The sequence below is a fragment of the Tursiops truncatus genome, chromosome 1, assembly GCF_011762595.2.
Source record: "Tursiops truncatus isolate mTurTru1 chromosome 1, mTurTru1.mat.Y, whole genome shotgun sequence".
Taxonomy (NCBI): Eukaryota; Metazoa; Chordata; class Mammalia; order Artiodactyla; family Delphinidae; genus Tursiops; species Tursiops truncatus.
Window position 1 is genome coordinate 84,005,661 of NC_047034.1, and position 16,075 is coordinate 84,021,735.

At 34.7% G+C, this 16,075-nt stretch overlaps 1 protein-coding gene across 3 annotated transcripts in view; it reads left to right on the plus strand.

Moving 5' to 3' along the window:
- The window catches only part of PTPN22 (protein tyrosine phosphatase non-receptor type 22), a 51,069-nt gene that overhangs the window by 31,567 nt on the left and 3,427 nt on the right, over positions 1-16,075 (plus strand). For 2 of the 3 annotated variants that reach the window (XM_004317777.4, XM_019920132.3), the window contains 7 exons: positions 1,526-1,609; positions 1,759-1,805; positions 3,701-3,728; positions 6,877-6,960; positions 7,228-7,343; positions 9,766-9,796; positions 13,665-13,742. In XM_004317777.4, coding sequence (XP_004317825.3) covers positions 1,526-1,609; positions 1,759-1,805; positions 3,701-3,728; positions 6,877-6,960; positions 7,228-7,343; positions 9,766-9,796; positions 13,665-13,742 — 468 coding nt within the window. Of the gene's footprint in view, positions 1-1,525; positions 1,610-1,758; positions 1,806-3,700; positions 3,729-6,876; positions 6,961-7,227; positions 7,344-9,765; positions 9,797-13,664; positions 13,743-16,075 lie in introns of those variants that run through there. The other variant, XM_019920133.3, reaches the window with a different exon arrangement.

Here is a 16,075-nt window from a genome sequence, read left to right on the forward strand (position 1 = left end):
GATGAGTTGAAAATAGCAATAACAAATACATAACATTCCATGAAACAAGCAATAGTGGAGGCAATCAGATCTGGTACAGGACCTATGCCAGCCGGCGTGCTTCTAAAGGCAGCAGTCCTCATTCCTAGAAGTGTCTATCAAATGTCCACAATTTTGTTATACAGCAGAAACTAACACAACATTGTAAAGCAATTATACTTCAGTAAAGATGTTAAAAAAAAAAAAGTCCACAATTTATCCTTAGCATGCAGAAGCAACTTCCAAAAGAACATCAGAAAAGATTTGATCAGCACCACATGGTCACTCAGAATTTTTGTTGGAGAATCATGTGTCTATACTAAATTGAACAGATTGCTAAGAATTGAATTCTCTTCCTGCAGGAGTTGGAAGAGGAGGACTTGATTTCCTCTTGTCCTTTTATAATAACTTTATAGATGAGGATACATGTTCAGTATGCTGTATGATATTTTAATCTTATATGACTTTAATTTCATATTTTATCTCTTATAGTTCTGTATTTTTGCATATTATGCATATTGTTTCATATTACTGAGTGGTTTGAAAGTAGGAGTAAATATTTGGTTAGATAATTATAATAGTTTGATATGAAAGAAGATGCTGTGAAAGAAGAGTTAAAGCAAGTTTAACTGTCTTAGATATGTCATCAGAAATTTATAAAGAACGGTCCCCCTAGGTAGGAAGTAGAGAAAGCTTTTTCTCTATGACATTATTTACTGTACAGAGTTCCTCAATAGATACGTAGATGCATAGTTTTGTTATAAAAATATTCCATCTGGATCTAGTTTCTTCTTTGGTTAGAAGGAAGGATTACATACTTTGATCTTGTTTTATGATTTAAAGAAATTTTATTTTTCTAGATACCTATAGTTCCTTAAACTTCCCTGAGTGTCAGCATTAGGAACCAAATCCTTATCTTCAAGGATTGTAGCAACATTGACATGTGTGCCATCTGGTGGCAGTCTCTCATAATAGCATTTAAATTCTATAAAAATTCTGAATACTTCTATAGAAATATAGAAAACCTTGTTATACCATTTTTTTGTAAACAGGAAAAATATCAATATTCTTAATTCTATAAGAATGAAGAAGAGATACTAAAATCTTTGTGATTTTTACCTGCTCTGTAATTGAATCTTTGGCATGTCAACGTGCTTTATGATGTTGTATATTCTATGTAAAACAAAAGGCAAGAGTTACGGAGAAAACAATCCAAAGCTTCCTAAATTAATGTAAGATGTTACATTATGTTAACTGATACTCAGTGACTTAATCAAAATACCTTTGAGCTTTTAAAAGAAACAATAAATCGTGAAGAAGAATCAAAATCCTCCTGGGTTTCCAATTTAGGATTAGAGAATTTATGTTGTTTTCTCCTTGAGTGAACAGATACCAGCTTAAATATATTAATGTGCTTGACATAATTTGTATCAAGATTAGAATATAAGAATTTTCTTTGAAATTTTCTAATTAAACATTTTGATTATATTTCGGGCATTTCGGATAGCAACTTCTCCAAGAATAGATGATGAAATTCCCCCTCCACTTCCTGAACGGACACCTGAATCTTTTATTGTGGTAGAGGAAACTGGTGAGTACAGTTCAGTAAGTGTAAAATAAAGTGTGAATTAACTATATTACTTCTTAGGTCCTCTCAATATTCTGTGTGCTATTGCTGAGTAACAATTGCTCTCTAAAACTACAGCACTAAAATTGAAACATATTTACTTTTTTTTACAGGAGAATCCCCCCTGGATATTCCCAACTCTTTAACTTCAGCTGTGAAGGTAAAAATTGGAACATCACTAGAATGTAGTAGAACATTTGAATCAAAGAAATTTGATGATTTAGTAAGACTTAGACCAAGCAAGGTCAATAACATTTTTCTGATTCTACTCACTTGGATTCAACGAACTATAGTCCTATTCCTTATATATATTTTTTTTTTCATAAATTTACTTATTTATTTATTTTTGGCTGCATTGGGTCTTTGTTGCTGAGCGCAGGCTTTTCTCTAGCTGCGGTGAGCGGGGGCTACTCTTCGTTGCGGTGCGCGGGCTTCTCATTGCAGTGGCTTCTCTTGTTGCAGAGCGTGGGCTCTAGGCACACGGGCTTCAGTAGTTGTGACACTCAGGCTCAGCAGTTGTGGCTTGCGGCCTCTAGACTGCAGGCTCAGTAGTTGTGGAGCACGGGCTTAGTTGCTCCGCGGCATGTGGGATCTTCCTGGACCAGGGCTCGAACTCATGTCTCCTGCACTGGCAGGCAGATTCTTTACCACTGCGCCACCAGGGAAGCCCCTTCCTTTTATTTTAAACACCTGTCACTTAGTAAATCCTAAGCGGATACTATTTATAAAACAATGTGCTAGAGGATGTGGGGGATAAAAAGATGTATAAGACACAATTATTGCCCTTAAGAAGCTTATAGTTCAGTAATGGGGATATAGCATGTGTACACAAGTCTTTATTTTTGTCTGTATTTATTATAACAAGGCAAATATAATCAGTGCCATATGGAAGATAAGAACTTTGAAACTGTGAGAGATCCCTTCAGGTTGGAAGTGATCAAGGAAGACAGTGAAAGAAGAAACATTTGACTTTATTCTTTAAGGACAGTTAAGGCAAAAATAATTGTTTCATAAGTAGATTGCTTGTTCATAGCAGTCATCTGGTAGGCTGTTTCTTGTGAGCTGTGATAACACAGAGAGTAGTCTTTTAAAAAAAATAACAGATGTCTATATTATTTAAGATAAACCTTTTGGAATAATGTTCCCTGCTTCTAGAAGAAAAACCTATACATTTAACAATCTGTTATTCATTAGTATATAATTCTATGAACCAACTATCTTAAAATTTCAGAGATCAGAAAAGTAATTAACTAAAACATTTAAACACAGTGCTGGTGGGCAGTGCTGGTGGGCAAATATTCCCTGCCTTTTAAATTAAACATTTAAAAAAATTATTTTATTTATCTTTAGCTGTGTTGGGTCTTTGTTGCTGCATGCGGGCTTTTTCTAGGTGCGGCGAGCGAAGGCTACTCTTCATTGTGGTGCATGGGCTTCTCATTGCGGTGGCTTCTCTTGTTACAGGGCATGGGCTCTAGGCTCACGGGCTCAGTAGTTGTGGCTCGCAAACTCTAGAGCACAGGCTCAGTAGTTGTAGCCACACGGTCTTAGTTGCTCCGTGGCATGTGGGATCTTCCTGGACAAGGGCTCAAACCCATGTCCTCTGCATTGATAGGTGGATTCTTAACCACTGCGCCACCAGGGAAGTCCTTAAATTACACTTTTAATGTGCTAGTAACTGTTACTATTATTGCTAATGGTCTTTATCTTAACAACTCCCAGAGTAAAGAACAATCACTACTTTTTCAGTGTCATGAAGTAATTTCAGTGGCAACAACCTTACCTGGAATTAAATTTTCAGGGAAATGTTCTGAGTAGGAAGGAAATAACTATAAAAAGGATCAATTTAGGACCAATATTCATGACATATACAAATCACTGTAGGAGTGGATGATTCTTCACAGTTCAGCACATTTATAAATTAGGAAAAATAGGGTCAACATTTCATAACTCTCTCTATTGGTATATGAGATGTAATTTTAAAATGCTATTTATTGCTTTGAGTTTATAGATTTCTATACATGTTCTTCTTTCACTTTGACTTTCTTTCTTTTTCAGAGTGTAAAACCCCAGAGTCCCAAATCAGGTAAAAATTTTCTTTGGCTTTAGATGACATTTATCCCTAAGAATTTGTACTGCAAGAATGGCTCATTAAGTTTAGAGTAATTCACCTCAGGAGATGGCTTGGTTTCCATAATAGCTTCCACTATTTATTGATTTATTTCTGGTTTTCCTAGGCTAGTAGTTTTGTTTTGTCAAGGGCAAAAGGAAGACAGGATTTTAGAATTCTGCTCCTTGATATATAGCCCTAAAAAAAAAAAAAAAACAAACTATTTTAGATACAATCTCTTAAAACTTTGCAGCAGTTCCATTTTACTGCTTTTATCATTGTTAACAGTGTGATTCTAAAAAGTTATTTCTGGTCACTTAGGTCTTTAACTTGTCACTGTTTCTTAGTACTTTCTTGCTTGTTTTATACATTGAATAACAACATCAACAGCAAACATCCTTTGAACACTGATAGGTACTTTACATACATTATAACAGGTAGTAGTTGCCCTTAACACATTTATTCATATTAACATATTGCTCAAATACGTAAATAAGCAGTATAACATAGAGGTTAAAAAGCATGAGCTTTGGTGTCAGGTAGACTTTCATTCAAATCCCCAGCCTACCAATAGTTATCAAAATCTATGACCTTGGTTACATTATATGCTTTATCGATTTTTCTCACTTATAAAATGAGGATAATAGAACTCCCCTTCTAAGAGGATTTTTGTGAGGATCTAGTGAGATAAAGCATATAAAGCTTTTAGCACAGTGGTTGTCAAATAATAAGCTCTCATTAAATGTTACCTATTATAATTTTTATTAGGTAATTATTAAATGAACATTTCCTAAGCAAGTTCCGTGTGCCTTATACAGTGTTAGAATAGGCAGAATATTTAAGAAAGGGCGCTGCTTAATGATTCTATATGTATTCAAATTGGGTAGACAAAATTAACACTCACTTGGAACCATTCAGTGACAATCTATGTGGCACTGATTGTCATCACCAGGAATCTGGAATAAAGAAAGGTATCACTGGAGTGGTTAGGAAAGGCTTGAGTAGGTGAAAGAAATTTAAGAATATGGATAGAGGAAAAAAGAGGGAATTCGAGTAACAGTGACTCAAAGGTAAAAATAAGCATGATGGGTACAGAGAAATGGTAAGTAGGTTAATTTAATTGCAACAGAGGTTCTATTATAGGGAAATAAGGAAAATAAATTTGGATAGATAAAATGTGGGAAAATTCCAAAGGACTTAAAAGCTAGGCAGATGAAATATCCACAACAGACAAATCTCTGTATAGAGAAAGCAGATTTGTGGTTGCCAATCTAATCTGGAGGGAATGGGGAGAGACTGCTAAATGAGTGTGGAGTTTCTTTTCAGGACAATTAAAATTTTGGAACTAGATTGTGGTGATGATTGCACATCACTGTGAATGTACTAAATGTCATTAACGGCAAATTTTGTTACGTGTATTTTATCACACACGAAGCTTGGCAGAAGAATATAAATTTAATTCAGTAAGTAATAAACATTGTAGGTTCTTCGTCAGGGGAGTATTAAGATGAAAATGGTGTTTTGGGAAGGTATTTGGCAGGATATTGTTACCTGAAAGTTATAGTCTCATAATATTTCCTAAAATCAAACGGGAAGGTGATAAGCTACTTCAGAGTAGTTATCAAATATTTATCAAATGCCTACTATATGCCAGTTATTGTATTAGGTGATGGAAATAAGTATTGCACTTAATTTTTGCATATTACCCAGCATATAAGGAATAAACAAGAGAACTTTCTTTATAGGTAAGTCCTAAGACGTGAAAAACCCAATGACCAAAGACAGATAAAACTCTAGCACTTAACCACATACTCATTTTCAAAAGACATTAATAGGGACTTCTCTGGCAGTCCAGTGGTTACAACTTTGCGCTTCCAATGCAGGGGGTGCGGGTTCGATTCCTGGTCAGGGAACTAAGATGGCACCTGCCACACGGTGTGGCCAAAAAATTAAAAAAAAAAAGACATTAATAAAGCATATAATTATACTTAGCGCTGTATAACGAGAAGCATACAGCAATAGAACACCATTTGTGTCTTAGGACTTACATTATGGGAAAATAGCTCCATTATTTAAAATTCTTTATCATGGAAATTTTCAAACACACAGTTTAAATCTACCATAATAACAGTAATCACACTAATAAAATTAATAATAATTCCTTAATATTATCTAATATCCAGACTTTGTTCAATTTTCTCAAACTGTCTCAAACATGTCTTTTTACAGTTGGTTTATGTGAAGCTGGATTCAAACAAAGTCTGCACATTGCCTTTGGTTTATATGTTTCTTAAGCCTTTTAAAGTTTGTAACAGTTCTTCTTTTTATGTTTTCTCATGCCATTTATTTGTTGAGGGAATGGGCCATTTGTCCTTAAGATTGCTAATATTCTGGATTTAGCTGTTTGTATCCTCATGGTTTTATTTAACATGTTCCTTTATCTCCAGGATTCTCTGTAAAATTGTAGTAAGATTAGAAGCTTGACTAAATTCAGGTTCAATTTCTTTTGAAGAATACTTTTGTAAGTGAGCTACAAGTTTGTGATGAAGCATAGGCTCATTGGTGAAAGAGCTAGAATAACAAAGTTCTTGAGGCTCCAGTCAATGTTCAGATAATTTTTTATTTGGCTGTTGTAGGTTAATATTGAAAAATTGGAAAGGTTATACAAAACCAAAAAGGGATTTTTAAAAATAATTTTTATTGGAGTATAGTTGATTTACAATGTTGTGTTAGTTTCAGGAATACAGCAAAGTGAATCAGTTATACATATACATATATCCACTCTTTTTTAGATTCTTTTCCCATATAGGCCATTATAGAGTATTGAGTAGAGTTCCCTGTGCTATACAGTAGGTCCTTATTAGTTATCTATTCTATATATAGTAATGTGTATATGTCAATCCCAGTCTCCCAATTTATCCCTCCCCCAACTTCCCCTTTGGTGACCATAAATTTGTTTTCTACATCTGTGATTCTGTATTTTGTGAATAAGTTGATTTGCACCATTTTTTAGATTCCATGTATAAGCAATATCATATGATATTTGTCTCAAAAAGGGATGTTGACTTAGGACTTTTAATTGATGAATTATTTTTTTTTGCTTTGTTGTATACTCTTTTCATAGATAGACACCAAGATCCTTCTTCTTCCCTGCCACCTCCACTGCCAGAAAGAACCTTAGAGTCCTTCCTTGTTGCTGATGAAGATTGTAAGTGGCAGTGCTTTCTCTCAAAAAAGTTATAAAAATGAGACCATTAAAGGTTAACAATAAAGTAGGATCTAAATGGAAAAGGTACAAAGAATGATTAAATAACATAAAAATAATACATTTAAAAATCCCATAATGCATTGCAAAATGCATAAAATAATGCATAAAAATAATGCATAAAAAAGTCAAGCAAAGAATTACTGAATATATACCTGTATACAATCTGAAGGCTTAAGAAGCTATGCAACAAAACACGTTTTTTTTTAGGTATGCAGACTCAGCCTATAGAGACTTATTCTACTAGCTGTCCTAACACCATGGAAAATTCAACATCTTCAAAACAGACATTGAAGACTCCTGGAAAATGTTTCACAAGGAGTAAGGTAAAGAAGATAAGAGTTTATGGAAATATGCCAGAGGCTTTCCATTACTGAAAGTGTCCCTACCCCTGCCACTCCAACCCCAGGCCACCAGCATTAAGATGAAAAATTAGACTAAATATTTTCATTGATATTCACTGTTGGTCTCACAACGATCAAAATTAATGGAGGGAAACCAAAAATTTAAAATAACCCAACAACTTAAAGCAGACCCAATAAAACTATCAACTTTTTTTCCCTGAAACTAGACAAATTGATTCCAAAGTTCATATGGGGGGAAAAAAGAGCAAGAATAGTCAGTAAACCGAAAAAAAAAAAAAAGTAAAAGCAATGAAAGAAGGGTAGCTTTATCAGATATTAAAACATCGTAAAGCCTCAATAATTAAAATGGTATGATATTGGTGTATGAAAAGAAACACATACCAACAGAGCAGAAGGAAAACTTCAGAAATAGATCCAAAAATGTATAGGAATTTAGTATATGATGAAGGGAACCTTTCAAGTCAGGGAATAAAGATGGATGTTTTAATCACTGTTGTTGGTTCAACTGGATAACAACCTAGAGGGATAAAAAGGTAGGATCCATACCTCACAGCTATACCAGGATATATTCTAGTTGGATAAAAGATTTAAATGCTAAAAAACAAAAAACCAACCCATCAAAGTACTAAAAAAACCTGGAAAGATTACTTTACAACCTGGGAGTGGGAATGAGCTTTATAACTATGATTCAAAATCCAGAAGCCATAAGAAGGGAGATTTATAAACTTAACTAAATAAAACAGAAAATTTCTGCATGGTAAAACAACAACAAAAAAATCAGCTTAAAAATCAAAAGACAAAGAACAAATTGGAGAAAAAAATATCTGCAACTGGCATCATAGTCAAAGGACTATATTTCTTTAATATTATATATTTCTTTAGCAATTCATAGAAAATAATAACCCTAAATGTGAGCAAAAATACATGATCTGATAATTCAAAGTAAATGTGCATGATCTGACTTTTAAACATTTGATATGTTCAACCTCACTCATAATAAAAGAAATACGAATTAAAACCAGTCACATACTGTGTTTCATGTTTCAGAAGGGCAAATTCCAAAGTCTGACTACATTCTCTGTTAGGCAGGCTATGGGAAAATAAGCACACACTTGCAATCTTGGTGGTAATGTAAGTGGTATAACTTCTATGGAGGACAATTTAGCAATACCTATCAAAATTACCAATGCATATATCTTTTGACCCAACAATTCCACATTTAGGAATTTATCCCACAAATATGCTTGCTCATACGTGAAATGAAATGTATACCAGGTTATTCATTATACCATCATTTATAAGGGTAGACAATTGGGAACGTAAATGTTAATCATTAGGGGAACTGATTAAATAAATCATAAATAATGGTATATGCATACAATGGAATTCTATGCAGCTGAAAAAAGAATGAGGACTCTCTCAATATACTTTTATATATTTTATTAAATTTTGCTTAAAAGGGTGAAAATATGATCTATATTTATATTATATATTCATAAGTAACTTTGGAAGGATACATAAAAACTAACAACAATGGTTACCTGCAGGGGGAGGGTCAGAAACTAGGTAGATGGAGAACAAAGATGGGAGCATTTTTACTAGGATATTTTGAATTATAAATAATCTATATTTAAAAACTAAATAAAAATTTTCAAAAAAATTTATTAAATACCTATTATATAGAAGATTACATTTCTAAGTATTAGGAAAATAGAAATGTCATAAAGGACATGTAAATGTCCTTGAGAAGAGTACAGTTGATCTACTAGAATGCCTATATACGAAACAACGTGAAAATTATCAAAAAGTAAAATACTATGGAACAAACTGAAAACATACACCCTGAGGAAATGTGAAGAAAAGAAGAAATCTGGGTAGATTCCTAGAAGAGGTTAAGTTAGAGACTTCACCATAAAGGAGGCAGAAGACATGGGTTTGCTGAAAGAGGGAGAAGAAAGTAGCATGGTTAACAGTATGAAGTGAACCTCAGTAAACTGAGTGCAGAAAATGACTGGCAAAATTTTTTGGCCTGAATGGGAACGGCAATGTATCACAGCTATCTTCAGAAGCCATTGTGGGTCCTGGAATGGTCGCCTAGTAAAGAAGACAAGTAGGAACTCCATCTTTCCCCCTGACACAACAATAGCACTACTTCTAAATAAATAGTGTGATTCTTATATGGGTGGAAAATGTAGCAAGATAAGATCAAGTGGAGACTTTGCACTGAATTAATAAATGGCAAGATAGAAAAATAATTTTGTACATTTGATATCCATTTTTAAAGAAATTAATCCTTTTGACTGAAATCTATATTTCTAGTTGATTAAAGTATTTTGGATTTCACAGGGAAAAAACTCACTTTTTCCTTTTCTTCATTTTGTAGAGTTTGAAAATTTTGCGAAACATGAAAAAGAGTAAGTTTCTTTTACTTATTTTTGGAATACACATTCCACTTTCAATATTATGTAATTTTTCCTTATATAACCACTCTGAAAAAATGAACAATATTATTCCTAAACAGAACCTTGTTACAGTCCTACGTATCAGAACAATCACCCCTAGGTCTTGTACTCTGCTAGGTTCCACAATGCTAATACTAGGTAGGGAGTAAGGGGAAAGAAAGTTTGACTGATACACAGGAATAATAGTATGACGTTTGGCATTTTCTACCCATGCTAAGATGCTGTCATACAAGTGTGTTATTTGAAATTCCCAGCAGTCTAACCTCAGATGTACTTTCTTTGAAAGTAGTCATAGCAAAGCATATTGTGAAACAAATGTGTTGATTTAATAAAATAAGCAAAGTATTGACACATTTCCATTTTTACCAAGTATTATTAGCAATAAAAGTTTGTTGCTTACTGTTTTTCCTATATTGTAATGAAAACAAAACCCAGACTCCTGAAACTGTGGGAAACTGATTATCTTAGAAATCCTATTTATAACTACAAAGTATATAAAACATGGTGGTATATTTTTTACAAATTTGATCCATTGGGTTAGTCATCAAGGACCAAACAGCTATTTGGTACTATACTGGTATTGTAGGGAGAAACAAAGAGCACTGAGAAAACTTGATTTAAGGTATAATCTAAGTAAGAAGGTTTATAGCTGAATCTTACTCTTTTCACTCTATCTCCCTTTCCATAAACTTGTGCTAGTCTGCTTTCATTGCCACCACACCTGATCTCTGAAGTGAACTGATTTCTTACTTATGATGGGCTAAAGCATGACTGGAAAATATACTCTTTCCTCTAAAGTCAGTCAAAAGAGAATTTAAACACTGCAAGAAGAAATTATAGTATATAACATAAGAAATAAAACAGTTAAAAGCAAAGAAATGAGTGACTTGAATAGCTAGCCAAAGATTGATTTGATCAGCTTAGCTTATGAAACACCCAGTTTTCTTTTTTTTTTTCAAATTATTTATTTATTTTTGGCTGCGTTGGGTCTTTGTTGCTGCATATGGGCTTTCTCTAGTTGCGGCGAGCAGGGGCTACTCTTGGTTGCCGTGCGCAGGCTTCTCCTTGTGGTGGCTTCTCTTGTTGCGGAGAACAGGCTTTAGGTGCGTGGGCTTCAGTAGTTGTGGCGCACGGGCTTAGTTGCTCCTCAGCATGTGGGATCTTCCCGGACCAGGGATGGAACCCGTGTCCCCTGCATTGGCAGGCGGATTCTTAACCACTGCTCCACCAGGGAAGTCCCTACAGTTTTCTTTCTCTAAAACAAAAGCAGAAAACAAACCCAAAAAAGTTTCTTTCTCTAGCTCCAACTCTGTCTTGGGGATATCAAACAAAGATACAGAAACTTCAGGAAGATTTAGGTTGGCATAGATGTGAGATATGGTATGACTGTCTGAGACTCTGAGACTTATTTCTAATTTCTATTTCTCAGTTGCCTTCACCCTCTGGTCTTCTGTCCTTAAATTAAGAACAAAATCTGGCCCCCAAAGTTGATCCTGAAGCTTTAGACTTATCTGCCTTTACTTGCATGTGTTCTCTTCCCCTTCTAGATGGTCCATGCCTCCTGGGTTCTATATGTTCTCCCTTTAGCCTGGATGCCTTACTGATCCTACTTTTAACGAAATTAGGATTCTTCACCTGTTGTTTTAAGTTAGCATCTAAGCCTGGTGTCAGGCTCTTTCATTCATTCATTCATTCAATGAATATGTGTTGAGTGCCTCCTATGTGCCAGGCATTCTGCAAGGCAGTGGGCATGTGATGGTGAACAGAACAGTGTGAATTTGGTGTGTTGTAGGCACTCAAAGGAAGCCATCATAGCTGCAGGGTATTAAGAGGAGAAAGGAGTAAGGTGTGTCCAAAAGATGGTAGAGATGAGAGGTAGTTAGATCCTTATGGGTCATGTTAATGACCCAATGGGAAGTCACAGAAGAGTTTTAGACAGAGATGTTACATGATCTGTCTTTTGAAAAGATCATTCTGGCTGTTGGTGACAAGAGTTGAAGCTGTCAGCTATGACACCTGATGCCTACTTTTGGTGGGAAACTTTAGCTGCTAGGAAATCCTTCATTTGCAAGTGACAGAAAACCCAACTTTAGCTTAAGCAGAAAAGGGGAATTTATCAGCTTATGACCAAGAGTTCAAATGATGGAATTAAAGATGTAAAGTCTCATTCCATATCTCCTAACTTTGTTTCACTCTGTTAGCTCACTCATAGGCAGGCTTTTACCATGTGATTTCAGGTTTATGATGAAAAAAATGAGCTCTTTCCTGGTTGCTCAAGCAACAGCCTGACTGATGACTAGTGTTGATTGGGCCTGATTGTCTTGGCTAAACCTAAACCAATTATTGCCAGTATATTTAATGCTTGGATTAAGAAGATAGTGTCATACCTAACATTCGACAATTGTTACATGTGGACGCTGACCAATAAGGAATGAGGTCAGACCTAAACAACTGGTGTGACCATGGCAAAGTACCAACTGACAGCCCTAGTCACAGGTCAGCTCCTTCATCTAAGGGTTGAATGAGCTCCACGAGAAGTATGGCCATTGAACATTGGAGAGGGGTGGTTTCTTAAAGGAAAATTCAAGTTCTATTATCAGAAGAAGGAATTAATGCTGAGCAGACAGGATAAAAGTATCTATGACAAGCTAGATGCAGAATAGTAGTTCACTATACATATATGCAAAATCTTTGTCTCCAGTTATAAAAAACCAGTATTCCCTTTTGGGACAATTGTTTTCTTTCTGAAGGATGTATATACCTCTTAGCTCATGTGCAGTATAGAGATGATTGCTATCTCCTGAACTTTCTCACCTTCACCCACTTGTTTTCCATGTCTCTATCATCAGTGGTTAGCCCAATGCTTGCCACATAGTAGGTATTCAATAAATATATATTTTAACTGAATCTGATTGAAATTCATGATTTACTCTAGTGATTCATACTCAAGTAGCTCCAGGAAGGGGGAGGTCTTTCTAGAATCTTAGTATTAGGTATGTGTGTACAAACATAGATGCAGTCCTCACACTACATTCTGAAAATGATGAGAACAAAAAAAAGGTGAATATTTAGTAATTTCTCCCCAATTATGTACTGCTTCTTAGAAAGTTTATACAAGCCTGAAATTATCCTTTTTTGCTGCTAGACAGTGCTTGTGCAAACTATGGACCATGTTTTCAATGGATTGTTTTCAGAATTGGGTGGATAACGATACGTGAATATATTAAGGTGCTGGGAAGAGAAATATATTTTTAAGTCTGCCTATAGGTAGCTAAAATAGCAAAACAAAGCAACATAACAGTGCTTTTGGGGAGATTCTGGGCCTAACTAGAATCATCCATAATGGGAGAAAAGTAGGCTGGAAAGTGAAGAAAGATATTCCAGGCGTAGAGGATGGAGGAAGAACTATCACAGACTTGCCACGGTTGAGCTAATGTGGAGAATAAATTATTTAAAAGTGTACTTAAGAGCGATCAGAGTGCAAAGTAAGATGCAGTTGAAAGCCAAAAATGTAAATCCCAGAGAAAGTTGATTCACAATAAAATGGATTGTATTCCTGAATCCTTTGGTGATTCTCTCTAGTCTTGGGTTTATTATACAATCTGTTTGCAAAGAAAAGAAAACTTTAAAAAAATATGCACAAAAAAATGAGAAAATTATAGTGTCAACCCATTTGTAAACATCTATATTTTGTTACATTTGATAGTGATATGTTTATCTGGAAGTATTAATTAATTTGGAGGGAATGTGTAATCTCAACAATTATGTGGTCTGAGTCTGTATCCATTCTTTCCCTTACATTTTTTTCTTTTGATTCTAGGTATCTGTAATTCTTCCCCATCAAACAATCCTGCAGACTCTGTTCGGTCAAATAACTCCAGCTCCTTTTTGAATTTTGGTATGTGTGTTACTTCCCAGAGTTAAAAAAATATTTATCTTAATTATTCATTTACAGTATAAGAGATACAACTTTAATATGATTTAAGTTTGCATGTATAAGTCCTTATGTGTATATTCTTTTTCATGCCATTTATCTTTTTATTTTTGACCTCAGCTAACTCTTACATCTTACATAGGCCTGAATTGCCTAGCATATATGGAAAATAAAACTAGGTACCAAATGATCATGTTGGCATGTAGTAAATGAATGTGAAAGCCAAATGAAGAAATTCTGAAATGCCATAATACTCTAGTTCATATCTAAGCAAAGTTATAAAAAATATACAAGTGTGATGAAAAGAACAGAAGATGCTGCTATCCAATCTTGTGTAACTCATGCAACATTAGACGCTGAAGCACAATTCTGACAGTTTAAAGGAACTGTTTGCCCAATTGCTCTTTAGTATAAGCTATAAATTTAAAATAATTTTATATTAAGCATTCTATTATTCTATATAACATAAATTCATGATACTATTTAAGGTAGTATTATGTATACTATAATTTTTGTAAGGAGTATAGCAAATAATGTAGGATATTACTACTAAAAATTATTATTAACCAAAAAGCAGACCCCCTGAAAAGGTCTGGGGGACCTCCAGTGGTCCCAGGGACCACATCCTGAGAACAGTTGCTCTATGGTATTGTCCTTATCTGAATGATCAGAATTGTTGCTGCCACGTTCAGATTGCAGGTGGCAAGAAGATGAGAGAAAAATGTGGAAGAGGTGTGGCCTCCTTTTCTGGTCTTAAGGCACTGGCCTGGAAGAGGCAACATTATGCCAGCTCACATTCCCTTGAAAAGAACTTATACATGTGCTATATCCAAACTGTAAAAGACACTGGGAAATGCAATAATGCTGGGCAGACAGTTTCCCATATACTATTCTATTCCTGAAGAAGAAGCAAGGAAAAATTTTAGTGGACAGGTAGCAATCTCTGCCACAATTGGGGTTATGGTTCCTATCTCACCATGGCAAAGTATTCAACTAGACTCTCTGGATCTGTTTCTTGGGCTTTAAAATTTTACTTGGATTACATTAACTCTAAGGTTTAAAATGTTATAATTAGAAAAAAGTTATTCTTATGAAATCATTTAGTTAAAAAGTTCATGTAGAATATTATATAACCTATGAAAAAAGCACCAAACTTCACCTAGAACACAAATGTTCCTTGCTTCCTCCTTTTCTCTCAGTCAGAGACACCACTTGAATAACTCATGGCCCATCTAACTTTACAACAGTCTGTGATATAATACGAGGATAAAATATTGTACAGCTGCCTCCATGTTGTTTCTTCTCAAAGTTGAATATTTTATCTACTTAAAAAGCAGCACCTAATTTTTTCATTGGTTCTCTTTTATAAAAGAGGCATTATAAGGGTATTTTACTCAAAAAGTACTTAAATGTGAATGAAAAAATTTTGTGGTTTATAAACATTTTTATTTTTATTTTTCCTGAATTGTCCTACATGCAAAAAAGGTAGCTCACTACTGTTCTAAACTATTGAGTATTGATCAGTGAAAAACACTGAGTGTAGCTATTCCTCAAATTTCAGATACCTAGTACTTATGTGTTATGTTCTTACTTCTATTCTCAGTCCACTTCAGTTACAATCAAGCTATCTGGACTGAATGGATAATTTTGTGACTATTGTGTGAAACTATTGAACCTGGAATATATTTCCTTCTATCTTCTTATTTACAACTCAGAGGAGTGAAATGTGCAGGAACTAGGCTGTGTGCCCCCTCCCCCTAATTTTTTTTTTTTTTTACCACCACTATTAATAAATTTTAGAGGAGTTCTTGTTTTTATCTTCTTTTCATTCCCTCTTCCCTAATCTCCTTGTCTTCCAGTTCTGGCATAGTTTTTGGTGTTTCAGATTTAGGCAGTACTTGAGTAGTTACTATGTGCCAGGCATTGAGCTGGGTGCTTTAACAAATATCTGATCATTTTCATCAGTTCTATAAGGTATATAATTCCCACAATTTTATAAGATGATGAAATTAATCATCTTTGAGTTTTCCATTCTCTGTTTTCCCTTTGTATTTTGATTCTTTCATTGCTCAATTTGAGCCCTTAAAGTTGCTAAGTGTAAGAGTACCTTGAAAATATAGCGCTATCAAAGAAAAGTCATATGCTGCTAAAGTGATTAAGAACCTACGTCATCAACCTGCATATATTCTGAAGGCATCCAGAAATAGCCTTCATTGGTTATGCAAAATTTCCTCATCCTCCTTCTGTGTGTGTGGGGGGGGCGGGCCTGGAGGGGAGTGTTTGAGGAGAGAGAGAAA